Source organism: Nicotiana sylvestris, chromosome 3 (assembly GCF_000393655.2).
Source record: "Nicotiana sylvestris chromosome 3, ASM39365v2, whole genome shotgun sequence".
Lineage (NCBI taxonomy): Eukaryota > Viridiplantae > Streptophyta > Magnoliopsida > Solanales > Solanaceae > Nicotiana > Nicotiana sylvestris.
In genome coordinates, this window is record NC_091059.1 from 213879919 (window position 1) to 213906623 (window position 26705).

General features: G+C 34.6%; 3 protein-coding genes across 3 annotated transcripts; 2 read left to right on the top strand and 1 right to left on the bottom strand.

The window, feature by feature from the left end:
* Positions 1–984: 984 nt before the first annotated feature.
* On the bottom strand, positions 985–1825 carry LOC138888655 (uncharacterized mitochondrial protein AtMg00810-like). The gene is made up of 2 exons (XM_070170557.1): positions 1302–1825; positions 985–1027 (listed from the first exon to the last, which is right to left on the bottom strand). Exons 1-2 carry the CDS (start codon positions 1823–1825, stop codon positions 985–987), a joined length of 567 nt encoding a protein of 188 aa, XP_070026658.1.
* Positions 1826–11017: 9192 nt separating this feature from the next.
* LOC104211097 (cinnamoyl-CoA reductase 1) lies at positions 11018–15786 on the top strand. The gene is made up of 5 exons (XM_009760095.2): positions 11018–11226; positions 11352–11506; positions 12373–12558; positions 12932–13284; positions 15375–15786. Exons 1-5 carry the CDS (start codon positions 11106–11108, stop codon positions 15526–15528), a joined length of 969 nt encoding a protein of 322 aa, XP_009758397.1. The 5' UTR covers positions 11018–11105; the 3' UTR covers positions 15529–15786.
* Positions 15787–20010: 4224 nt separating this feature from the next.
* LOC138888657 (uncharacterized) lies at positions 20011–25592 on the top strand. The gene is made up of 14 exons (XM_070170558.1): positions 20011–20460; positions 20552–20556; positions 21135–21293; positions 21629–21692; positions 21782–22122; positions 22249–22585; positions 22851–23141; positions 23291–23414; positions 23498–23776; positions 23887–23949; positions 24041–24461; positions 24553–24673; positions 24762–25282; positions 25382–25592. Exons 1-14 carry the CDS (start codon positions 20011–20013, stop codon positions 25590–25592), a joined length of 3387 nt encoding a protein of 1128 aa, XP_070026659.1.
* Positions 25593–26705: the final 1113 nt, after the last annotated feature.

Below are 26705 nucleotides of genomic sequence, written 5' to 3' on the forward strand. Positions count from 1 at the left end.
ACAACTAAATTCCTCGTGCTAGACAACACGATACTATGAAATAACCTCTTAAAAAGAGAAGTAAAACCTAAAATTAAACCACCCAAGTTTTTATTATAAGAACTTCTTTTGAACAGGAAGAGAAGTCAAAATAATATAATCCCCATGAAAGAGTCCGAGAGATATAAAGAAGAAAGATTAAACCTTGAGACGTAATTCCTCTTTCGAGGGAGTAATCTTGTATGTCTATACTCGGGTGTTCAAACCGAACCGAAAACACACCAAATCGAAAAACCAAACCAAGCCGATTAAAAATCCGATTAAGTTTGGTTTGACTAAAGTAAAATAACCCGAACCAAACCAACATATAAATATATAAATTTTACTTATATTTTTAAGACTTTATAGTGAATTTTCTTTAGAAAATGTAGAAATATTTGGGATCCTCTCATGTATTAACCTTGAAAGCGTAAATTAACGAAAAATTATTGTTAGACGACTAAGAAAATAACTATCATGTGTTACTAAAAAAATTCTCCCATTAGAATATTTTAATAGATCATATGTTTGTCAATTTTTTCCATATTTACTAAACATATATTCACTTATCAAAGCTTTATCTATAATTTTAATAAAGTAAGATTGAAATAATATTCATGTAACAAAAAAACCCGAAAATCAGAAAAACCCGACAAAACCGAACCAATCCAAACCAATATAATTGGTTTGGTTTGATTTGATAAAAACCGAACCAATCCGGTCCATGTACACCCCTACTCTATACTATTTTTCAACGTTACCAAAAAAATTTAATATGATCTTTGAACATTTATTTTTTCTGTCACTGACTCTCTAGACGTAGAGCACTTGACAGATTAATATTCATTCACTTGCTTTCGATAAAAATTATACAATCCGTATTTTGGTTAGGAAATTAGTTAGTCCTCGCGATAATATATAAGTTCAATAATTTTCATTTGTAATATAATAATTTAATTTAGACATTCAAAGTAATCTGATGTAATAGGCATAATCAGCATAATCTGATCTGGGTCAACGCATAACCGTCTTTTCTGTAATAAGCTACGTACCCGCTCTAAAAAAAAATATCATATTTAGCTACTAGTTTTTTAAACAATGTTATGCTTGATAAGTACAAAGTACAATTACAGTAGGATATTTATAATACAAACAAGCACAAGAATAGGACTGATCTATCTTAAAATAAATACAAAAGGTATATACTAAATAAATATATTATCACCCCCCCCCCCCCCCCGTGGGTAGAAAGGACACAGAACTTGTCACGTAGAAGCATCAACCTTGGAGATGGGAGAGGCTTGGTTAACAAATCAGCAAGTTGATCAGCAGTATTGACGTATTGAACTGCCGAGGTAGAACGGCGGGTGGAAGGACAACCAGCCCAGTCTGCATCACTGTAACATATAAGATGATCAATAGAACCACCACGAATGAACAATCCATGAGATAGCGAGCCATTCAAATAACGCAATATGCATTTCACAGCTGTGTAGTGAACTTCTAAAGGAGAGTGCATAAACTGAGACACTTGATTGACTGCAAATGGAATATTTGGACGAGTGAAAGTAAGATATTGAAGTCCTCCAACAAGACTCCTATAAAGAGTGGGATTAGAAAAAGGAGGAGAGTCAGATGTATGTAGTGATTCTTTTGAAGAAAAAGGTATAGAGACAGGTTTTGAGAACAAAAGATTTGCACGACTAAGAAGATCTTGAATATATTTGGACTGACACAGAAAATAACCATCATCACAAGCCGTGATCGAAACACCAAGAAAATAATTAATAAGCCCTAAGTCATTCATAGCAAATTCAGACTTAAGAGTGGTGGATTAGAGAATGAAGTAAAGAAGTAGATGAAGCAATAAGAAGAATGTCATTGACATATAGAAGCAAAATAGCAATTTCCTTTTTAGACTTATAAACAAAAAGAGAACAGTCAGGCATAATATTTCTAAAACCAATTTGGAGCAAGAATGTGGTAAAACGATGGAACCATGCCCTAGGGGCTTGTTTTAAGCCATAAAGGGCTTTGTTCAACCGACAAACATGATTAGGAAAGTTTGGGTGAACAAAACCAATAGGTTGTTTCATGTATACCAGTTCATTAAGAGTGCCATGCAAGAAGGCATTCTTAACATTCAGTTGATGAATTAGCCACCCTTTAGAGGCAGCTAAAGCAAGAACAGTATGAATAGTGACTGGTTTCACCACAGGACTAAATGTTTGATCATAATCTAGCCCATGTTATTGATTGTACCCGTGCGCTACCAAGCGGGCTTTAAATCGTTCAATTGAACCATCTGAACGTTGTTTTACTCTGTATACCCAACGACAACCAATAACATTAGCATTCGGAGGAGGCAACACTAACTGCCACGTATTGTTGGTCATGAGGGCATTATATTCTTCAACCATGGCTTTTCTCTAGTTAAGATCCTTATTAGCTTCCTTGAATGAAGTAGGCTCGATACGAATGAATGGGATGTCTTTCTTAGAAGTTTCCTGGGATAGAAAAGAAAGAAGAACCCTAGGCTTAAGGTTTACTGTTTGAGAACGAGTAACCATATGATGAATTTTTGGAAGAGTAGGAATTGTGTGAGGAGAGTGACGTAATATCAGAGGAGATAATGGAGGGGTACGTATGGTGAGGGAAGTAGAATGATATGGAACATCAACGTTTGAAAAGGGATAAGGACCAACATGTGTATTAGTAGTTGCACGAGTAGAAGAATGTAAGAAAGGAGAAGATGTAGTTCGAACATTAGAGGGATAAGGACTTACAAGTCTACTGTGTATATGAGAAGTAGTAGACTGTATATTTTGAAATTCATAAGGAATAGTACGTAAGAATGAATTATATCTAATTGGAGACAAATATGAAGAAGTCAAAGCTGATGAGGAATCAACATTGAAAGGTGGATAAAATTGTGAACACTAGGAGAAGTCCTAGAATCCAGTGGCGGTGAAACTTGAGAAATATTCTTACGCAAATTAGTTGGAGATAAATTAGGAATCAGATTAGAAGGTGGAGAAATATTCTTAAGAAAATTAGTAGGAGATACATTAGGAATCTGATTAGAAGTAGGAGAAATATTGTCAAGAAGATTAGTTGCAGTTAAACTAGGAGTTTGATTAGAAGTTGGAGTATTTTATGAGATAAAGGGAGAGTCCTGGGGGGTGAAGAGATCGAATGAGATACAGTAGGTAGCAGAGGTTGGAAGGTAAACTCTGTTGGAGATTTGAATGAAATATTTGAAACACAAGAAGAAGAAGTTGGTTGTAAAAGAGTAAGATACGGAAAGGATTCCTCGTCAAATCGAACATGTCGAGAAATATAAAATTTATTTGTTAATGGATCAAGACACCAAAATCCTTTATAATTTAACGGATAACCAAGAAAACACAATGTTTAGAACGAGGACTTAACTTGTTACAAGAGTAATCACTAAGATTCAGATTAACATGAGCATCCAAATATACGTAAATGGTCATAGGTAGCAGGCTTGCCACAGAGAACTTCAAATGGAGTTTTAAATTGAAGTTTAGAAGAGGGAAGTATATTCAAGAGATGAACAGTAGTTTGAAGAGCTTCAACCCAAAATTTAGGAGGAAGAGAGGCCTGAAATAGAAGGGTACGGATCATATTTGCAATAGCGCGATGCATCCGTTCAGCCTTACCATTTTGCTGATGCGTATATGGACATGAGATACGCAATGATATTCCATTTTCGTCAAGAAAAATACGAAACAAAGAAAGTTTAACATATTCAGTACCGCCATCACATTGCAAAGTTTTTTTTTGTGAAAAATTGAGTTAAGACATAAGAATAAAATGATTTAAATTTTAAAAAAGCTTCTGATTTACGTTTTAAAGGAAACACCCATAAAATTTTTGAATAATCATCAAGAAAGAGAATATAATAACGGAAGCATGTAAAAGATGCTATGGGAGATGTCCATATATCACTATGTATCAATTCAAATGGAGAAGTCGTGAATAATTGAGATTTCACAAAAGGTAATTTATTGTGCTTGCCAAGCTGGCAAGCATTACATAAGAAATCTAATTGTTTGAAAGAACTACAAGAAACTTTATTTTCTCTAACTAATTTAGCAAAAATGGCAAAGCTTGGATGGCCTAATCGTTGATGCCAAAGATTTGGAGAACGTCGCACTGCTGCAAAAGCTCGATGAACCGCACCATAAGACAAGGAAGACAATGAATAAAGACGGTCTTGGCTATTGCACCGTAGAAGAATTTCTTGGTCTTGAGATCCTTAATAAAGAAACCAAAAGCATCAAATTCAATGGTGCAATTATTATCAGTAGTAAATGTGAGCACGTGATTTTTGTTTACACGACAATTACTCCAAAAGAGATCGAGAAATAAAAAAAAATTGTTTTGTTGTACAAGTTTTAGAATTTGCGTGGCATTTTTTGGTAGTTATTTGTAGTTCTTGTCTGTGATTGTTTAAGTTTTACCAATTAAAAATACAAAAAATATATATCGCGTGTAAATCTAGGATCTTGTTCTACTATTAGGAATCAATTAAATCGTATTTGGTTTTGAATAAATAAAAATCACAAAAAATATTATCTTTGGTAATTTTGTCATTCTATCGTTTAAAGGTTGATTTTTGTTTAATTAATATATGATATTGTGTGTTAATTATTACTAAAGAATCAATTAATGTCTTGTGATATAATTTTAATTTTATATTTTTATATTTTTTATTTTTAGGATTTTTTGTAAATTCGGATTTTAATTAGAAATAGAAAAAGAAAAGAAATGAGTTTGAAATTGGAATTGGGCCGTTCAAATTGGTCCCAAATCAGGCCCAAAGCATTGTCTTGCCCGGTCCAGATCAGCTGACCTTAGGGATGTCCAGACGACGTCGTTTTGATCATGCTTGATCTGGGCCGTTGATCTCAGATTGATCAACGGCCAAGATCACATCTCCATTACCTACGCTTTAACCCGACCCGTCTCACCCAGAGACCCACCGGTCTCACTTAATCCATACGGCATCGTTTCCATTAGTTGATCGATCCAGGCCATTGATTTTGAATGATCTAACGGCCTAGATCAAATTTCCCCCTTACTATATAACCCCAATCCCTTACCCCCACACCCCCCTAAGCCAGACCCCTTCACCCATCATCGTCTCTTTCCCAAACACCCTCAAGAACCCTAGCGTCGCCCCTCCATTCCCTCACCATAAACCCAACGGCAACGATGCCGGTGACCACCAGATTAACACCCCTAGTGCACCTCGACCCCCTGGACACGGATCTACAAACCGTTGGTCTCAAACTTTCCCCCATCGTCTCGAATCTTCATTTGAAGATTCGAGCTAAACCTCAACCTATGCCAAACCACCCTAAATTCGTATCAGTTACTCCCCTGACCCCCTCGTGACCAAACCAAGCTTGGTTTGGTTCGAATCTAACCAGAAAAGCTCGCACCCCAAATTTGAGCCCCGAGAACCCTAGAAATCCAAAACCTGGGGTTTTGTCCAGTTAAGTGAAGGGTTGAGGTTTAATATACCTTAATCGAGGTGTTCTCAGTTGAGAACACTTCGATTAAGGTCCATTCGACCTCAAAAGAGGTCGAGTCCAGTTCAGGCCTGGTTCATTTTAGTCTTGATCTTCCGAGATAAGTTTCTTTCCCTTCTGCTTTTATTTGTATTTGTATTTGCTTGTATGATTAGTTAGTTTGTTTGATTTTTTATGTTATCTTCTTTCGATTCTGTCCGTCTTCATACAGACCCTTTATGTAGTCATTTTTCTTCTGAATACTTGTTACTTGTACTTACAGTGAATTATATGTCCAAGCTGTTTTGAATCATAGGATAGTTAAGGTCGTGTTTGAAATCCCATGTTGCATCTGAAGTCACTGAAAGCCATCTGATGACCTGTTTGATATATTTTATTGGTTGTTAGCTATTTGTTGTAGCTCATATGGTCAATTAAGTAAGTGTCGTCAACTAAACTCACTTGAAAAACTAGAAAAACATGAGGCTGCCCTTTCCAGTAGGACTTGTAGCATGACTCCTATTCTTTGTGTTAAGGACTCGTATCAATGAGTTGGTTTCAGTATATTTGTGATCCTTGTTTACCTTCTCAGCTGCCTGTCTGATCCTTGGGCTTTGATTTGGTCAGGATTGGTTCCCAATATGACCTACTCATACCATTAGAGTAACCTCCCTGTTTGACTGAGTGTGAATTAATAAATGAAGGAATTGGTTGTAGCTGTAGAACTGTAAGCTAACCTGAAACCAGTCTTAGGAGTTAAGTCTATATAGACTATAACCTCAAACTTCTAAGCTTAAGGGTAATACAATAAATCACAGGAGTTTCAAGGGTATTCTGGGGTTTTAAAGGTTCTGAATTGCTTAAAGGAAAGTGAGCTAACAGTAAGGTACTAAAATATTAATTAAACTAATGAAATTAATTGACCAATAGTGGGATTGATGACATGTTAAGCACCTTTAGCAGCTGAAAATAAGTAACAACATGGGCTTGATGATAAAAAGCTGAAAATGCACATGAGAATAATAGTGGAACCTGCTGTACAATAGGATATCCACTGCATTTTTGAATTTCAGCAGATTAAAGTAGAAGAAAACCCCATGCCTAGACAATCCTAAGTGGAGATGACAGCCTTTGGGGTTTATTTTTAAGCCCTGGGCAGCCTGTCTTTGAAGGGAGGTTCTTCTCTTCTATAGGGATATAAAAAGAGACCAAGAGTTTAAAACAAAGGGGGAAAAGAAAGAAAAAAGGATAATCAGGGAAACAGAAGGGGGGACTGGAAAAGAAACCAGAAAACAGATAGAGAGAGAGAACTAAGAGGAGGGTGGACAGATTTTTCAAAGCTTAAAAGTTGTGAGCTGCATCTATCAGGCCTTCTTTGGAATGGTTTGGAACATCAGTTAAACTGTTGTTATCTCGTACCTGTCACCCTTCTGTTTTGGCTGTGAATTGCAGCTTGGTGTTGCTGGGTTTTCATTTGTTTGCTTTTGAGTCTACTGGGTTTATTTGCTACTGCTTCCATTGGTTGTAGCTGAACTCTTTCACTTGGACTTATCCTGCTTATTTTACTGCTGAAACTGCTGTTTTTGGTGTTCGTTGTTTGCTGTTTATCACTGCTGCTGCGTTGATCACTCCTTTTTTCCTTCTGTGTCTAATATCCAGGTACACACTAGAATTCCACACTGATGTAACAATAGAGTTTGAGCATGAAATAAAAGATACGAAGGACTTTAATCGTTTGGTGTTGTCTTTGTAGTTTTATAAATGTTAGTAGATTTGTGCAGTTTTTTTTGGTTTATAACTCAATTAAAAATGCATTAGGCAGTTTGTATTTAATTAAAACTTAGTTGTTTAATATTGGACCTATAGCTGTTTAATGGTTTGTATGATATAGCTATGTAATTTGTGGAATGCACAAGTAGTTAGTGTATCGATAGCCAAATTTCATCTCTAGTCATATTTTACACACATAAGGCACTGTTTCTAATTTTGCCAAATGTAATATAGTTCTTAAATCATTTGAGCCAACTCTATCAAAATCGGATTCCATTAGGCAGTTTATAGGACAATGTTTGAATCCCATTAATAACATCCTCTAGTAATTAATTCCATTAATCTCATTAAAAACGAGTTAGTTTAAGTTCGACTTGGAGAACGTTTAGCGTAAGTTTAACATTTTATCAATCTCGTATGCATATTTTTAAAAGGCACGTTCGCTCCTGGAATAAGGTACGAAATAATTCCCCGTACAAATTCAAGTGCAATTTTCCATTAACATCTCTTGTAATCTAATAATTAATAAGAGGCCGGAGCTGGCCAAGCATGTAATTTAATTAGCGTATATTTTCTTCTTTCATTTTTAGAGACAAACATAATAGAAAAAATGTAGTCACTGTAGGTTTATCCTTTCAAAAAATGAGACGAGCCTCGCCAAATACAAATGCAAATTGTGGGGCCCTCGATAATTGGTCGTAATAAATATTTAGATTTCTCGGGATGGACTGTTTAGTGAACTTCATTGCCCTCCCCAAAGATAATAACGCGTTAGACTCTTTAGGCGCGATTTAATTAAATTACCTTCTTAAATTCGGGTGCGCATTCATGTGACCCAAATCCAAATCTCAACGGAGTTGGAATGTATTAACAACCACGGGCGCATTGATTGTGACGTGATTCGAAATGCATTTTCACGACGTTGCAATTCCATAATAAATAAATAAATAATAATAATAATAATAATAATAAAGCGGTTTAAACCTAATAAAAGCACACAAGCTATAACATGTATTAAAATCAGATATTTGGCCATTATAACAATTTAAGCAACCGTGCCAGAACCACGGGATTCGGGGGTGCCTAAAACCTTCCCTCGGGTCAACAGAATTCCTTATTTAGAATTTCTGGTTCGCAGACTTCATTTGGAAAGTCGAAAATTTCCTCGATTTGGGATTCAAGATAAACCGGTGACTTGGGAAACCAAAAGCCAAACCTTTCCCAAGTGGCGACTCTGAATTAAATAAATAATCTCATTTCAAATATTGTCACTTAAATTAGAAAAACTCCCTCACGCATTTATCCTTCGGGGTAGGCGCGCAAAAAGGAGGTGTGACAGTAAATTTACGAACACTCAGCAAATTACTTGGGAGATTAGGAATAATAAGAATATTTTTAAGAGAAAAAAGGATAGAAGAAGTAAATATAGTACCATGACCAGTGTACGAAATGGGAAGTTGAGTACCATTGCCTACAACAACTCGATCACTTCCATTGTAAGGGAGAACCGAGGATACATTATCAGGATTTGGGGTCATATGAGAGGAGGCCCCAGTATCAATATACCAATGTGCATCGCTGAGCATGGCATAAGAATGAGTTGGAGATGATTGAAGATCAAAGATAAATGCTTTAGGACCAAGAGATGGACATTCACGAGCTGAATGATTATATTGAAAACAAAGTTGACAATGGACAGTAGCATGCATGTGGGAAGAGGGAAAAGAAGAATAAGGAGCAGGCCCGAGAATGGATGGAGATCGAGGGCGAGGAGAGAGATTTGGAGAAGGGGTAGAAAAATTCTTATAAAACCCAGGATTGTTACGACCCCTGCCACGACCACCATTTGAGTTCCGACCCCCATTGTTGTTCCTACCACGACCACGACCACAACCATGAGGAGTAGAACGTTGCTTCGCAACAAAAGTATTAGCAGATTAGTCAGGATTAGTGGCAGAGAAATTAGACAATTGAGCCTCATGCAAAAAGAGCAGAGAACGCGTCTCTGTAAAAGATGGGAGTGAGATTCTAGTAGAAATGGAAGTACTAACTGGCATGTAATTAGAAGGAAGGCCAGACAAAATTTGAAGAATAAGATCCGTTTCTGAAATCAGGTTACCAATGGAGTTCGGAGAATCTGCAATTGTTTTAAGCCGATGCACATAGTCATTGATTGAAAGATCACCTTTCTTAAGGTTATGAAATTGAACCTTGAGTTGAAGAGTTCGAGAACTAACTTGGTCACGGAATAGACGCTCAATTTCAAGCCAAGCTTCTCTAGAAGTTAGAGAATGATTGGGACGAAGAATAGCTTGAAGGATTTCTTGAGAAATGGTTGCTTGAATCCAGGACAAGACAATGGAATCAAGTTGAACCCATTGTTGGAAAGCAGGATTGAGAATGGAGTTACCATCTTCTGTAATAATGGTAGAGGGTGGACAAGGAAAACTTCCATCAATGAAGCCATAAACACCATGACCCTTGAAAACCGGCAAAAAGAGTTCCCGCCATAACATGTAATTAGTGTAGTCTAGTACAGTAGGAATTAAGTTTTTGATGTTAGACAAAGAAATAGCAGTGTTGGATGAGGGAGACAGAGAAGATTGATCAAGTTTGATTGGAGATAAAGTTGTTTTGATTGGAGATGAAGTTGTGAAAATTGAGGAAGAAGAAGAAGCCATCGAGAAGAAAGAGACCTAAGCTCCTGATACCATGAAATAATGTTATGCTTGATAAGTACAAAGTACAATTACAGTAGGATTTTTGTAATACAAACAAGCACAAGAATATGACTGATCTATCTTAAGATAAATACAAAAGATATACACTAAATAAATATATTATTAGTTTTAAGTAAAATAATCTTATTGTTCTAGAAATCTTTACCCGATCTCGGAGAGAAAAAAACAAATACAAATACAAACATGTGTTGAGAAAATATTTTTAAAATTCATATTCACTCCGTTCACTTTTACTTGTACGTTTTTCAAAAGTTAAAATTAACTAATTTTGAAGCTAAATTTTATTATATTCTTTTTAATAATTTAAAATTAAAATTTAGATATTCGAAAATTATATGAAAAGTATTACAGTATAATATTTTTTTCATATCAATATGGTAAAAATATATATATATTAAAATATTGATCAAAATTTATATAATTTGACTTTTGTAAAAAATATGACAAGTAAAAGTGAATATAATAGGTTCAGGTTGACGATGCTAACGGCGTTTCAAGAAAAGTTAAATGCTGATGAAACGGCGTTTCAAGAAAAGTTAAATGCTGATGAATCCTGACAATGTGAAAGTCTCTAGATAGTAACGAAACAAATTTAAGTTTCAAGCGCAACAAATATGTAATCTGTACTTACTTCGATCCGTTTTAATTGATTTTTGGCTTTATTTTTGTGATTTATAATATTTGATTTTTTTAAATATTGAGAAAGATTTTTTTTATTTTTTTAAAGTTGTCATTGAGGTAAAGAGTTTAAGAGTAACAAATTAAAGTTAATATGGTCAATTTCTTTGTTAATTAATGCTAAAATATATATTCTTTAATATGTACTAAAACGGCCAAAAAAATCAATTAAAATGGACCGGAGGGAATAAAGTAGTAGGTAAGTTGGTAATTAAACATGGCTTTGGCTTTTCAAATTCTATATAAACTTGTCCCCCGTTCCTTATTTATTCAGCTCATTGGGTTCCTCAAAAGCTTCATTCTTAAATCTTAATTAAATCCCTCTATCATAACTATTCCGACCACAAAAGTAAGCATTATGCCATCAGAATCCGGCAAAGTTGTTTGCGTTACCGGCGCCGGAGGTTTCATTGCCTCTTGGCTTGTTAAACTCCTTCTAGAAAAAGGCTACACTGTTAGAGGCACCGTTAGAAACCCTGGTATATATAATAATTTTGAATTCTTTAATCCTTTTATAAATTCAGTTTAAAGGATACATTTCCCCAGTTGCTTTAATTTTTTTTTATTTTTTTTGTCTGGGTATTTGCATGTGTATTTTATACAGATGATGCCAAAAATAGTCACTTAAGGGAACTTGAAGGTGCAAAGGAAAGACTGACTCTGTGTAGAGCTGATCTTTTGGACTACCAGAGTTTGAGAGAAGCAATCTATGGGTGTGACGGAGTTTTCCACACTGCTTCACCTGTCACTGATGATCCAGTAAGCATTCATTTTATGCAACATATATATAAACACCAGAAGAAGAAATTAGTTTATTATTCGGAAATAATGACATATTATAGTTCGGCACTCCTTCTAGAAAAAGGCTACACTGTTTGGCACTAATATTTTGTTAATATATTCCAAATAGAATGATATATTATAGTTCGATATTTTTTTAATAATTTTTTTATAGCTATATAAATGTTATGATATATTTTAGACAATAAATTTTAAAATTTCTACAGTTTATTATCATCAATTTTAAAATTCTTTATTTTTTTATTAAATTTTGTGCTTAAGTCAAACTATATGAGAATAGTTATTGTAGAATCGTCTCTTAGTTTGTTTATAGTCAATCAAATTCAGTGGGATAGGATTCTTCATTTCCTTATGGTGGTTGATTGAGATTTATCCAGAAAACATGGAGAGACTGTATATATATTAAAAAAAAAAAGAATCAGTTATGTAAGTGGTGGGTCCACGCCTATAACCCTAATTCATCTTTGGCGTTGCCTAACATGTCGAAGGTGCTTTAGCTTTTAGTTCCACACTTCCACTAATATGTCCATACAAAGTCGAAATATATTACCGTCTCTTTCAATTTACGTGAACATGTTTGATTGGGCACGGTGTTTAAGGAAAAGTAATGACTTTTTGAATTTGTGGTCCTAAACAAGTCAAAAAGGTCTCAGAGTATTTGTGGTCCTAAAATTGTAAGTTTAAGTTAAATTATTACCAAATTTAGAAAGGGTCATTTTTTTTGGAACGGACCAAAAAAAATAGATTCACTGAAACAGAGGGAGTAGTGTTCTTTTACTCGATTGAGGATAACGGTTTTATTTTCTTTATTTTGGTTGATAAAGGAACAAATGGTGGAGCCAGCAGTAATTGGGACAAAGAATGTAGTAACAGCAGCAGCAGAAGCCAAAGTGCAAAGGGTAGTGTTTACTTCGTCAATAGGGACGGTGTACATGGACCCCAACCGGGCTCCAGATAAAGTTGTGGACGAAACTTGCTGGAGTGATCTTGACTTCTGCAAGAATACTAAGGTCTGTCATTTGTCAAATAATTGATTAATGAGCATGTCTTTTAGCTAATTCAAAACAATGATATAACTGAAAAAGACCTCAAAAACATGCATGTTTTGGTATAAAATTGGAAATTGGAATCACTCACCACCACTCAAGTACAAGGGAACAACTATGAGTTTGAATTTGTATTTATTCGTAACCATAGAAATTGGTAGGTTGTCTACGTCATAGTCATTCGATGTAATCTTTACCAAGACCCTGCATGAACGCGGGATACCATTGTGCACCGGACTGTCCTTTTTCATAGAATTTGATAGTTGACAGTGCCAATTCATACAACGAATCTCAATTTGCTTGGTATTGAGGCGTAAGTATTGTTATGACTTTGCAGAATTGGTATTGCTATGGGAAGACGATAGCGGAACAAACAGCGTGGGAAATGTCTAAGGAAAAAGGAGTGGATTTAGTTGTGATCAATCCAGTGTTGGTGCTTGGACCATTGCTCCAACCAACAGTGAATGCCAGTGTTCTTCACATCCTCAAGTACCTCACTGGCTCTGCTAAAACTTATGCCAATTCAGTCCAGGCGTATGTGCATGTTAAGGATGTTGCTCTTGCCCACATACTTATCTACGAAACTCCTTCTGCATCTGGCCGCTATATCTGTGCTGAGAGTGTGCTTCATCGCGGCGATGTGGTCGAAATTCTTGCCAAATTCTTCCCGGAGTATCCAATCCCCACCAAGTAATTTCACTTCCCAAATCTATATATGGAGTAGCAAGTTTTAATTTAATTACCTTTATTTGAACTAACCTTGTGTGCCTAAACAATTATGCTTTATTTTACTTTTTAAAATTCCATATTCTGAAAGTTGTTTAGAAGTAGTTGAATTTTCCTCGTTAAAAGTTAATACATTAATATTCTTGGAAAGAGCAGGAGGAGACCTGTTGGCACGTTCTCAAACATTCCTACCAGTTTTAAATTCTCAAGAGTTAATTCATATGAAAACTTTGGTACCAGCTAATAATGCGCTTCAAAATGCATGTACTCCATATCTAGAACCTTTATGCCTAAAAAGGGTACTTTGTTCTGGTTGAAATGATGATGTGTCAGTAGTTATACCAAACTGATAATTTATAAAAGGCAAAATACGTAATTTATCCATCCACCTTGTATTCAAATCCCTTGCACTCAAATCCCTGTTACACACTTGTTGACTACGTATTTAATTTTACACACCAAACCTTTCAAATGTGTGTCAATTATACATTACTTTTGATCAGCCTAGTAATATTCAATGCTGTGTATACACGCGTATCTCTGAATTAAAAAGCACCCTTTTAATCAACTGACACCTTTACAGAACCAACTCAATCAAATAAAAGACACCCAACAATCAGTGCACCACCTTCTCCACCACTGCACCGCCTTCTTCACCATTGCAACCCTTTACTAGCTGCAACACCCAAATAGATACACACACAAACATCATACCTAAAAAGCTTCACCCGTCGAAATTTCGCCGGAAACTCCATCTTCGACCCTCCTTTTTCTTTCTGTCATTATTTTTTCCTTTTACAAAGCTAGAATGATGAGCCAAAAGAAAATAACGAAAAGGGAAATTTTAGATCTTCTGTTGGCAAAATTAAAAGAATCACAAAGGCTACTTTGTCAACAAAATTCCAAAATAAGAAACTGAAAACTTAAATTCAAACAAAATGGTTGAATTGTTTAAGAGAATTTTCAAATCTTGAGCAACAAAAAAAAAAGGCAAAATGGGAGAAGGTTGTCATGGAAGAAGACGAAATAGGGGGGGATGAAACCGGAAGGGGGAAGGGTTTTTTGTGTAGAGTTTTGAAGGGGGAGGGGGGGAGATGATATGACATAGATTTGGGGATGGGGGTTGGGCCGGAGAAGAAGACTAGAGAGGGAGGGGTTATTTTTCCCTCTTTATTTATTTGTTAATTGGTGTAAAAAGGAAAAAACTTAAAAGTTACACACTTGGATTCTTTATAAAACTTGTGACATGAAAGTTTTATCATTCACGCGCTTGTTTTCATGTGTGTAACACGCGGGTTTCGCATAGCTAAAATAGTGTGTAATTGACACATATTTGAAAGGTTTGGTGTGTAAAATTAAACCCGCGGTCAACAGGTGTGTAACAGGAATTTGGGTACAAGATGGATGGGTAAACTATGTATTTTGCCTTTATAAAGTCATATTTATATATTTTAGGAAAGTGTTTGACCTAAGCATTGACGCTATAAATACAAGGACTCTCTACCCATTCACAAACATTGAAGTATGGTTGATTCTAGCTAGTACTCCCTTCGTTCAAATTTATGTGAACCTGTTTGACTGGGTATGGAGTTTAAGAAAAAATGAAGTCTTTTGGAATTTGTGGTCCTAAACAAGTTAAAAAGGGATTTAGAGTATTTGGGCAGTTATAAAAGCTTCTCATTAAAGGTAGAATTGTAAGTTAAAGTTAAATTGTTACCAAATTAGAAAGGAATCATTCTTTTTTGAACGGACCAAAAAGAAAATAAATTCACATCAACTGAAACGGAGCGAGTAGTATATTTCTGGACCTGGATTGGCCTTACCTACCACGACTCCACAATCTTGGCTGGCCCCACTTCTTCCTTTAACTTACCCACATTTTGAAATAGCAGTGTCGTCGTTAGCAATGCATGATTAGTATAATAATTAGTTCTATCAAACATAATCTCATTTTCGAACTGTTAATTATCTGAAATAGATCATCATTTACTTATCATTATTATTTCACATAGCAAAACGTAAAATCATGGTTTTGCTTATTATACAAAAATCAGATGCTCGGATGAGACGAGGCCAAGGGCAAAGCCATACAAATTCACGAACCAAAAGCTAAAGGACTTGGGTTTAGAGTTTACACCGGTGAAACAGTGCTTATATGAGACGGTGAAGAACCTGCAGGAGAAAGGTCATCTTCCAGTTCCTACATAAAACGATGAATTTATTCGAATTCAGTCTTAAGCTTCTGATGCTCCTAACAGGGCGGCGGACATCAACAGATAAAGTTGACCGTGGCTTAACACTTTTGTGAGAGAAAAAAATTACTTGTGTGCTTCGTTTTACTATATGTCCTCGTGCTTATTGTTAGTTTTACTCAGATAATGTGGTGCATATTATAGTTTAAATGTCACCAGCGACTTGTAACCAGGGATTAATGTTTTTACTATATGAAGTTACCTTTGAGTTTAAGCTTTTTACACTGTCAACGTATGAATATTACTCTAAATTCTACTTATTGCGGTATATTTCGTTTATTATCGATCTATCCAATACAACTACAATTGAGATTAATTAGAATATTTAATTGTTATTACTCCCTCCGGCGTAGCTACAGCTCTAAATTTTAAAACGACACATTTTAATTTAAATTGAAAAGTATTCTATTCGAACTCGCTCATTTTTTGGAAGGAACTCCAATTTTTTGACATAGCTATAGTTCTATGTTTTAAACAACGCACGTCATATTAACTTAAATTAAATTAAATTAAATTTTCTTGTTTAACTTGAAATTTTTTTGGGAATCCATTGTCTCCTACGAATTCTTTAACAAGTTTAGACAGAAGTAACATTTTCCCCATGTAACCACAACTCAAAATGTTAAGCATGCTATGTTTTATTCAAAATTAATTAACATTTCTCTGTTTAATATACACATTTTTATGAACCCATTTTCCAGACTTTTTTTTCCAACCATTTTTCGATACCGAATCGTAACAAGTTTGGCCAAAACTCTATTTTCTATCAGATCTAACATTCCAAGAAAAAAAGAATAAATAAATGATTAAAAAACAAGAAAAAATGCATAGTTAGAACAAATAATCATTATATATGACCATGTGGCATTTAGTTATTGAAACAAATAGCCACATGCACTGACGACGCTAAGATTTTCACTAAGTCAATATATAAAAAATAAATATATGAAGAAGCCAAAATAATCCAACATATAATTAATGTTACTAATGGAACATGTAGAAATAATAGGTCCTATTTTGTTTTTTGTTAACCCTCATTTCAATTGATTGGATGCTTGAGTTCTCAAAGATTTTCGTGAGTTCCTCGTATATTATAAAGTATCTTCCGCCCCCTTCTACAACTATTTAGATTTCTTATCGGGCTCTCCGAATTTTCTATTGAATAGAAGATGATTTTACATCAATAAGTAAAGGAAAAAGGAAACTATTTAGTATATACTTTTGATACTATTTCAAATTGTGTTGTTGTGTCAGAAGAAGGATAGCTATATTGATTCGGTATACTCTAAAGACGCCCTCGGTACAATATGGACAATCTCATAAAGATGAAATTTCAGTGAATTGTCATTTACTGATCTCATCTTTTATGGAATTAATCTTCTTTGACTGTACAAGAATATGTGGAGCTCAGCATGTCTAGAAGTACATGAGAATGTTAGTTTGTTGATATTATTACCAGTATTCGATACCGGGTCATTAAAATTATCTGGCTACATAGGATAATTTTCCGACAAATGGTTCACCATTGACCACATGGAGCCTTGTTTTAACTTTTTCTTTGCTCCTACATGCTAACAAGAAACTAAAACTACTCTCACCTAGGGCTGATCATTCAGATCGGATATCCAAAAGGGATTTTTACCTTCCTATACCATATATAAAACTTTATTACCCTTAATGTTTAAGGTTTGTGTTTATTACATTTCAGCATACCAAATTACCATTTATATACAATAATTAATTTAGAGGTATAACTAATTGGCAGTTTTTTACTCCTTAATTAAAGGTGTACATATATCCCAAGTTTTTCTCTCCTTAATTCCTATATATCCCACATTTCCCTCTCCCCTTAATCCCACGTTTCAAACATATAAAAGCATAGCTGGAAAAGTTTATTAGAGAAGCACATACGACCAAATCATTAACAAGAATATTTGGAACAAATTGTCATAAAGATATGTAGTAAAACTATTCAATAATAATTAGTAAAGAGAAAAACTCAATCTTATTGTCAGAAAAAAGGCATGAGATCGCTATATCAACCTAATTATCTGTGTTGGGTTGAAAAACAAAAAAAGAATAATTAAACTTGCAATACATATCCGTTCAGTTCAGCCCATTGAAGAAAACGTGAAATTGGAAAAAAGTTTGAGCGATTGAACTTATAAGATAACAATAAAAATATTTGCAGAATGTCAATTGTATGATCCATTTAAACCTATTAAACCACTGCACAGTGTCTTGAACATCAAAGAGTATTTTGAAATTACTCCTACTAATTACACTAACCTGTGATTTTCATTGCTTATTCACCCCCACCCTCACCTACCCACCCTACCAAAGAGAAAAAGAGGGTACCTACACTAACATTTTTTTCAAATAAGATTGTAGTTTAATTGTAGTATAAATGTAGTAATTTTGTAGATACCCTTAAAAACAATAAAACTTTATACAATACTTAAACAGATTTGTAGTTTATTTGTAGAAATTTTATCTACAAGATATCTACAAATTGGATACATTGAATTTTGATATCCCAATTCCCATTTTAATTATAGCATAATTGGCATTTTCGACATAATTGTAGAAGATTTGTAGAAGTTTTAGTCTTCCCAATCTACAATTTATCTACAATTTATCTATAATTGATCTACAATTCTACAATTTATCTACAATTTTCTGGAAATATGTCTTCTTCTTCTTCTTCTTCTTCTTCGAGTTTCAATCTGAAATTCAGTCAAAACCAAGTCTAATCTTCACCAAAACCCCTCAAAATTGAGATATAAACTCCTAAACATATTCCGAATTATTTACAACAACACCCAATCCAAACAAATAATGATTTTTGAAAACCCAAATTTGAATTCAAAGCTTTCAAGCTTTTTAATGGCTATCAATGGTGGAAAATATATGGAAGAACAGATTTTTTCAACTTTGAGTTGTTGAAACTCGAAAATTTGAATTGTTCGTTCTTTTTTTTCGAGAATTTGAATTGTAGTTCTAGAGATATTAGGACATGTATAAATACTACACTTTAATTTACATCAACCTCCAAGTTATTACCTTTACAATTGCTAGATTTAGCTATATTGGCACCATAATACTCTCATAATTGCATAAACATGAATTTTTTTAATGTATTACCTCTTTTACAAAGAAAATATACATATTAGTTTAACTTTGAGGCATAATAATACGATCCGATATCCGATCCGATCCCAACTTTAAAATCCGATCCGATCTGATATAATTCGGATCGGATTGAATTTTCTAGAATCCGAAATTCGAATTCGAAATATGCTAAATCCGATTCGATCTGTGCACAGCCCTACTCTCACTTGCACTTGACAGTTGACACATTAGGGTGATAATATATGCCAATAAATGTCTTTCTAAGGATAATAAAAATTGCGCATAACTTTAGGTGCACCAGTTAAATAATTTTAGGTTTTTATTGGGGTATTATTACTTTTAGTCTACGTCATAAACTATTTATATTTGGCAGTCGAAAAAGTATACAAAAATTTATAAAATGTATATATATACAGAAAATATACAACAAATATATATTTTTCGGCTATTATTTTAAAAACAGCTATACAATGTCATTTTTCCACATTTATTTATTAAGCATAGACATTATGGAGAATTTTAGAAATCAGTTGTCTCAAGTTACAATCACTCATTAGAACCTCAGACCAACATGAGGACGAGAGAAGAGTCTCACTAATGGAAGATTTTGGCCTCAAATCCGTCCTCAGAGGGGCAAAGAAAAATGAAATAGCAACACGTTATGCGACTTAATTTTGGGTACGGATAACCAAACACTTGAGGAATTGGACTTTCCAAACTCTTATTCGTGGTTGTGTTACAATGATCATAATTAATCAACAAAAGAGGTGAAGTGGTTGAAGCAAACATTTGTGCAGAAATGGACTTCGTCAACCCTCTTTAATTTGTGAAAATCTCATTTTATACCTATTAAGCCCAAACTATTTACCTTTTAATACTCATGCCCAAACTATTTACCTTGCCTACCCAGTCGGCCCAATTTATTTACCCGGCCCCCATATTTCACGCGGCCCAATCTACCCATCTCTCCTTATCTTCGATCTAGCCCACCTATTTCACCCGGCACAAGTTTCCCACGCTTTTCTTCGTTCTTTAACAGTTAACAAGTAGACTAGAGTACAGTTTCCAAATCTCCATAGCCAACCGATGAGAACGCAAAATTCACCCACATTCGAGTTTTTAATTTTTTTTCCAATTTCATTCTATCTCTTCGTCTAGTACCTATTTTTGGGTGACATTTTTGCTTTGGGTGAAATTTTTGCTTCTGAAAGTACATTTTAGTGAAAGTGGGTTTTCAAAATCATAGGATTTTTGTGTTTTCCTTTGTACTTTTGTGAATCAATGTTTATGGGTTGTTGTTTTCTCTATGGGTCGGAAGCATTGTGCGCGTAGATGGTGGCGCCGTGGACAATATCATTCTTCAACACAAGTAGCTGCTGAATTCGTTGCCTCAGCCATGTATGTTCCTAGTTTTTCCTTATTTTCTGATTCTCAGTCTCTATTTAGTCGTAACCCTAGCAGTAGTCATGTTGAAAACACAACTGAAAATATAGAATTAGAGGGTGAAAAGGGCAACAATATTAATGCTTCTTCAGTCGATGAAACTCCCTACCTGTCATTACCCGACACAAATTCCGAACCAGTCATAGGAGGTGTTCCTGTGACTGATAAGGGAAAAGGTAAAGTTGTTGAGGATTCTGAGTTAGGGGGAAGCCGACGTGAATCCGTGCCTAAAACAGAGACTCAACCAGTAGATGTTGATTGTAGCGATGACTCTCAGTTAAAGAAGAAAAAAATTAGTATCGCACCCAAGAAGGTAATTTTCTTACAATTATGATCTTTGAGATTTTTAATGTATAGTACATTGTTATTTTTTGATTTCCTGTTATGCTTTTGTATTATTATAGTTATAGTTAGTTGTGTTAATTTTAAGTGAATTCTATTTCTTCAAGTTCATTCTGTACATTTAAGAGAACTGTTGTAAATTTATTGCGATTTTCATTTATCTATTTATTCCAGTTATCCGTTTCATCAATGTTCAGTGCGACGTAATAGTGTTTATAGCTGTCAAAATCCATCACTAGATGATTAACTAAGAGAAAATCAAGTACCAGCGAATTTTGAGTTTTTGGGTGAAGTTCATTTGAGCTGTTCTATGTGTATGTTTCTGTGATATTAGCAAAATTTAGGCCTATCATTCTGCTTAGAAGAAGTAAAAGATATCATTTTGTATACATAGTATTTGAGCGTGAAGGAATTGAGTAATCTTTTCTAGTATATTGTACAGATCAGTTAATTTTCAATAATGAGCTTGTTAATTTTGGATGACATATTTGTCTTTGCTATTAGTTTCTCAATGTTTTTGAATCAATATAGACAGATTAAATTAATGTTCTGCTTGAGGTTTAAAAGGGTCACTGATTCAGTAGCTGTTGTAGTCAACCATATTTATTGAAGCCAGAGCTGCTCTGTGTGATTTCTGATTTTCAGCTTTGCATTAGATGGTTTTGTACATGATTTAGTATTTAGCCAGTTGACAGTGGTGGAGAGAAGCATGGAAGGAATGGGATCGTGCAAGTTAGGAGTGCAGAATGAGCTTTTCTTTATAGGTGGCATTGTGTGGATGGGGTCAATGGGCGAGAAGCACTGGTACTGTAGCATAAGTTCCTTGTCGAATATTAGCTATCTTGTAGTGCAATTTGATGTGAGTTTATGCTATTCTTTTACTTCCTTAGTAATCTCAAGAATATGCTAGATGAAAAGTATTTTACTACTATCCTCTAAAATATGTATTTGATAGAATAGTTTCTGGATACTGTAGATTTAATAGCTAAGTTTCTTTTGGCTTTCCCTCCCTAGTAATATTATATGCATCTTCAAATAAAACAACTTAAAGTAAGTTTATGCATTGATGGTCACTTAGTATTGCTACAAATTATTTCCACACTATTTTCCTTTTGTTTCCTTATAAGTAAAATTTGTAGTTGCCGGAAATTAGTCAGTAGAATTGTATACCCTGCTGGTATAGTTATATGTCGTATTGGTATCGTATGGTAGTTGTAATATTTTTAGTTGGTTTAGTTGCATTTTAAGTGAATTCTATTTCTGAAATTATTTTATATGAACATGTTTTGCAGTGTTGGGATTTTCTTGTGCCTATGGACTTAGATTATAAACCAAAGGTTGATTGGGATACCAACTGCCATGTTATTCATCAATTGAAAGCGAATTTATCAAAGAGGCAACTTCAACTGTTTAAGAAAACATGCTTTGGCTATTTTTTGGATCTGCCACCAGTTATTGTGCAGATTCGGGTTATGCACCATTTGCTTATTAGAGAAGTACATCATGAGGTGAAAAATGAGATACAGTTTGTAGTGAATGATTCTAGGTTACGCTTTGGCTTGGGTGAATTTGCACTTGTTACTGGGTTGAAATGTAAGGGTGATACAAGTATAGAGAGCATAGCAGAGAATAGGTTGATTTCAAAATATTTTGGGACTGCATCCGTGATATTTACCCAACTAGCAGACTGTTTTAAGAAGAAGAAATAGGAAACAAATGATGATGCATTGAAGATAGCAGTTCTTTATTTTGTGAACAGCTTCTTACTTTCTCAACTCAAAACAAAGATTATTTCACGGTCTTACATTGACTTGATTGAGTGCGGTGATTTTAATAATTATCCCTGGGGTATAAATGTTTATAAAGCTACAATTGACTCGTGTTCCAACAAGTTTCAAGATAAGCCTTCTTTTTATAGACTCGGTGGCTTCCCGTTGGCTTTACAGACTTGGTTGTATGAATGCTGTCCAAGTTTGGATGGTCACTTTGCTGATCATCTTGGAAACAAACTTCCACGAATTTTGAATTGGGTAGTCATGGGTCAAATACCGAATGAGCGAGTTGTTTTGCAAATGTGTAGCTTGCAACGCGAGCAGGTAATTTTCTCATAGTTTTATTGCCTCTCTTAATGTTTTGGTACAGTAGTTTAGTCACAGTTGTAGCAATATCCCAGTTCAGTGATATACTCTGTTGGTATACATGTATACTATATTGGTATCATGTATACTATATCCCAGTTCAGTGATATACTCTGTTGGTATACATGTATACTATATTGGTATTATATGGTAATAGGGATCTTTTATCTTTCCATACTTTATTATCATTTCTATTTCTAACTAGTGTGCTTAATAATTGCAGCTAAAGAACATCACCCCAACTGATTATGAGAAGCAGCTATTTGATCTGCGTGGTCTAAACTTTGAAATTGAAGTTGAGTGCACTGACAATCAGCCCGATAGCTTTCAGGTTTTTGGCACTCAATTACCAAAGACACAAAGTATGCATGAAAGTACTGGAGGTGATTCCCAACCTACCAATGCTGAGGTAATGAAGGAGTTACAAGCTTTGAAGCTTTTTGTAGAGACCAAGTTTGAGGAGGTGCTTGCAGCTATTGGTAGGCAGTCAATGAAACCAGAGGGAAATTCAGCGGTATTGATCTTTTATATAATATAATGCTATAGTATATTGTTCAAATATGCAATATATGCTTATAGGATACTATTCCATTCTTTACTTTTAGTGCACATAGTATTCTTGTAATATACATAATACTAAAATTATTAGTTTCTCATTTTCAGCATAAGCAACAGAATAATGATCCTGATTTTCGTGAGATGCATAATGATTATGACCAGTTTGAAAGTGGCCATGTTGGGAATGATCCTGTAGTTCTTGGAGATAGCACGCCCAAAGCGCCTTCTAGTATGTAAATCACAGATTTGATTGATTTTTTTTACTGTTGTTTTTTTAAAATAGTACTCTTGCTTATATTTTTATATGTTTAGTATCTAGTTTTGGTGGGGTTGGTCAAGATGGAGGTGCCACTGGTGTCAATGTGAAGAACGTCACAGCAAGTGATGGTGTAGTTAATGATGATTTTGGCTTAGATTCTAACTTTAAACTGTCTGCATCTGCAATTGATCAAATCACCGCCATTACACAACAAGCAACATATAAGCAGTCATCTCATGATGTTAAAAAGTCGGGTCCTGCTCTGCTGCTATCAGGAATCTCTGTACAGACACGAGCAGATGTTGTTATTGAGTCTAATACTTCTCCACATGGTACGATGTTGATGTTACTAATTCTGTATTTAGTATGTAAATGATAGGTTCTTGATAGTTTTTAAATTTTTATTTAAGTAGTGATGTTGATAATGCTTTTATGTGTTCAGCATGTCGGGTTGATGGTGTTGGTCAAGTGGATGTTGGTGGCAGTAATGTGAATTTGCCTTCTGGTAATGTCTTCTATATATAACTTTTCATTCTTTTTTTCTAAATTTCTTAACTTTGTATATTTATTTATTCACTAGCATTTTCTAATTTAAGCTCCATGTCGACACGGGGATGATCTTCACTTGGATTTTGATTTTGAATATACTGATTCTCAACTTGATCTAATTGCTGCCATTACACAAGGAGGGAGACGTAATGTAAATCAATTTGGAAATGAACTGACAACTCATGCTGTAAATAAGTCTAAACCTGATCAGTCGGTATCAAGAAGTATTGTCCATATACAAACAGACGTTGAAACTACTCCTGCAGTTTTCGCATGGAGAAGGCGCCCCGCAGCTGTAAAACAGTCTCCGTATAGGAATGACTGGAAATCTGGTGTTAGTGCAGATGGGGGATCCTCGAAGGTTATCAAAGGAAGATTTCCATTTGTAAATGACATTTCAGAGACTGTTGATTTTAAGCTTACGGCTGCATTCTCAAACTTTGTTGAAGCAAACATGCAATTGGGAGAGTGCGTATTCGTTTCCATGTACTTTTGTTTTCATTTTTTCTTAATGTTTGTTGTTATATTTCTTATCCATATATTCTTTTATACGAAATAGGGAAGTGTATTTACCTGGTGATCAAAATCTAGAGCCTTGTTTTGACTTTGAAGTTGAACAGATTGATGATAAGACGTTTTTCCATACCTTAAACTATTTTTGCAGGCCGCTCTCTAGTTCAGTATGTGTACTTCTTTTTATTTTTGTTGTTGTAGTAGTTCATTCATATTGTTAGTGGTAGTCATGTTTTCTTTCTCTCTTTTTTGCAGCACTTGAATATTATATTCTACTATCTTAGGAAGAAGGCGAAATATGGAAATAATATGCCAATCAAAGTCACAACTACAGATACTCTTTTTAATAATATCATTCAAAGGGTTTTCACAGAATTTGTAAAAGGTGGGAAACAAGATCATTTGATTGATAGATCAGACGATATCATGGAGTACATGAAAGGATTTAGGATGCATTGCAACACTCCATGGCACCAGGTTGATCATGTCATTTTTCCAATTAATTTGGCAGAAATTTGGCATTGGATATTGGGGTGTGTGTCATTCCACAAGAGATGTTTTTACGTATATGACTCGCTACGTAGTCGAAAGCACAAAAAAGTTATTCAAAAAGTGGCAGAGGCTTATGTTGTGTTGATCCCCCTATTTCTAGTTAGTATTGAATTTTATAACCAAATAAGTGACATTGTAATAGAAAATGGTCTGCACATGGGAAAGAAGTTGACTGATCCTTTTGAGATTGCACTGATTACAAATCTGCCAACACATCAAAATTTGTAAGAATAGTTACTTTTTTTTTACTTTGTTTTCCTCATTCATATTAACATTTTCACTTCTAATTGATTTTTATAGTCTATTAATTTGTTTTATTTCAGAGATTGTGGAGTATATGTTGCTTGCTTTGCTGAGTATATTATTGAAGATCTTCCAATCACTGTTGCTAATTTTGATGTGGATGGTCTTCGAGCTAGGTTTGGTATACTGTTGTGGCACTATGGGAGGAACAAGCAGTTGCATGGCGAATCAAGTGAATCTGAGGCTCCAGTAGCACCTAAAAAGACTCGTGGAAAGAAACGCAAGAAGTAGTATAGGCCTCTTTTTGGTTTTAGTTAATCGTATCATGAAAACTTTGCAGGATTTTAATAGTTTTTGGTGAAGTATGGTATTATTAGTAGTAAATGACCTTCTGCTGATTCAAGACTGTAGGAAACTTGTGCCTTTATAAAATATTTCCAGCTGCTAATGTTTCTTTTGTCATATTTAATTATTCTGGTTCAGAATATGTGGTATAGATTTCTTCAAGTACATGGGGGTTATCAGTTTAGTTATGTCTCTTGATGCTAAAAATTTGCTGATTTTGTTTTTGATTTCAGCTTGTTTTATTAGGCTTTTCTTAGGCTTCTTCCATAAAGTTGTTGGTTTATTAGGATGCCGAGGTTCATTCCTTTGCCAGAGGGTAAGGTTTAATGGATTCTGCAAGTGAAAATTAGGGGCAGATGAAGCAAACACTTCCAACAACATACAAAGTAGTTGTGACAGAAGTTAAATGATCTGCTTTCGAATGTGATGATGGTCTAAGCTTTAATGTTCATCTGTAGTTTTAGCATAGATGGTGTAGTAGAATTATATACCAATCAGGTATAATGATATACCATTTGGGTATCACGTTGTATTTGACTCACCTTTCTTCCTTCAGCAATTAGATGTAAGTACTTACATGAGTTCCAAAGCGTGCGCATTTTGGGTATCACATTGTATCTGGTGCACCATTTGTATTTCTGCGCATATTTTGTTTTAGCCATATTAGTGCAATACCGTTATATACCAGCGAGGTATACAAATATAACATTTGGGTATCACCTTGTATTAATGTACCTGATGATGTACAATAACTGCATGTAAATGGCTTCCAATTTGTTATACTTCAATACAGACATGAGCTGCAAAGCGTGCCCATTTTGTTAACAAAGTATGTACAAATGTTGCATTTGTAGCACCACTTCTATTTCTATACATATTTTGATACTAATAAGATATACAGATATACCAATAAGGTATACAGATATACCACTTGGGTATCACATATATATTTTAGCATTTTTTTTCCTGCAGCAACTAGATGTAAATGCATCCTACTTTTATATACTAAAATAGAAAATAAATAGATTCTTATTGAAAATACAAGTAGCCATATAAATT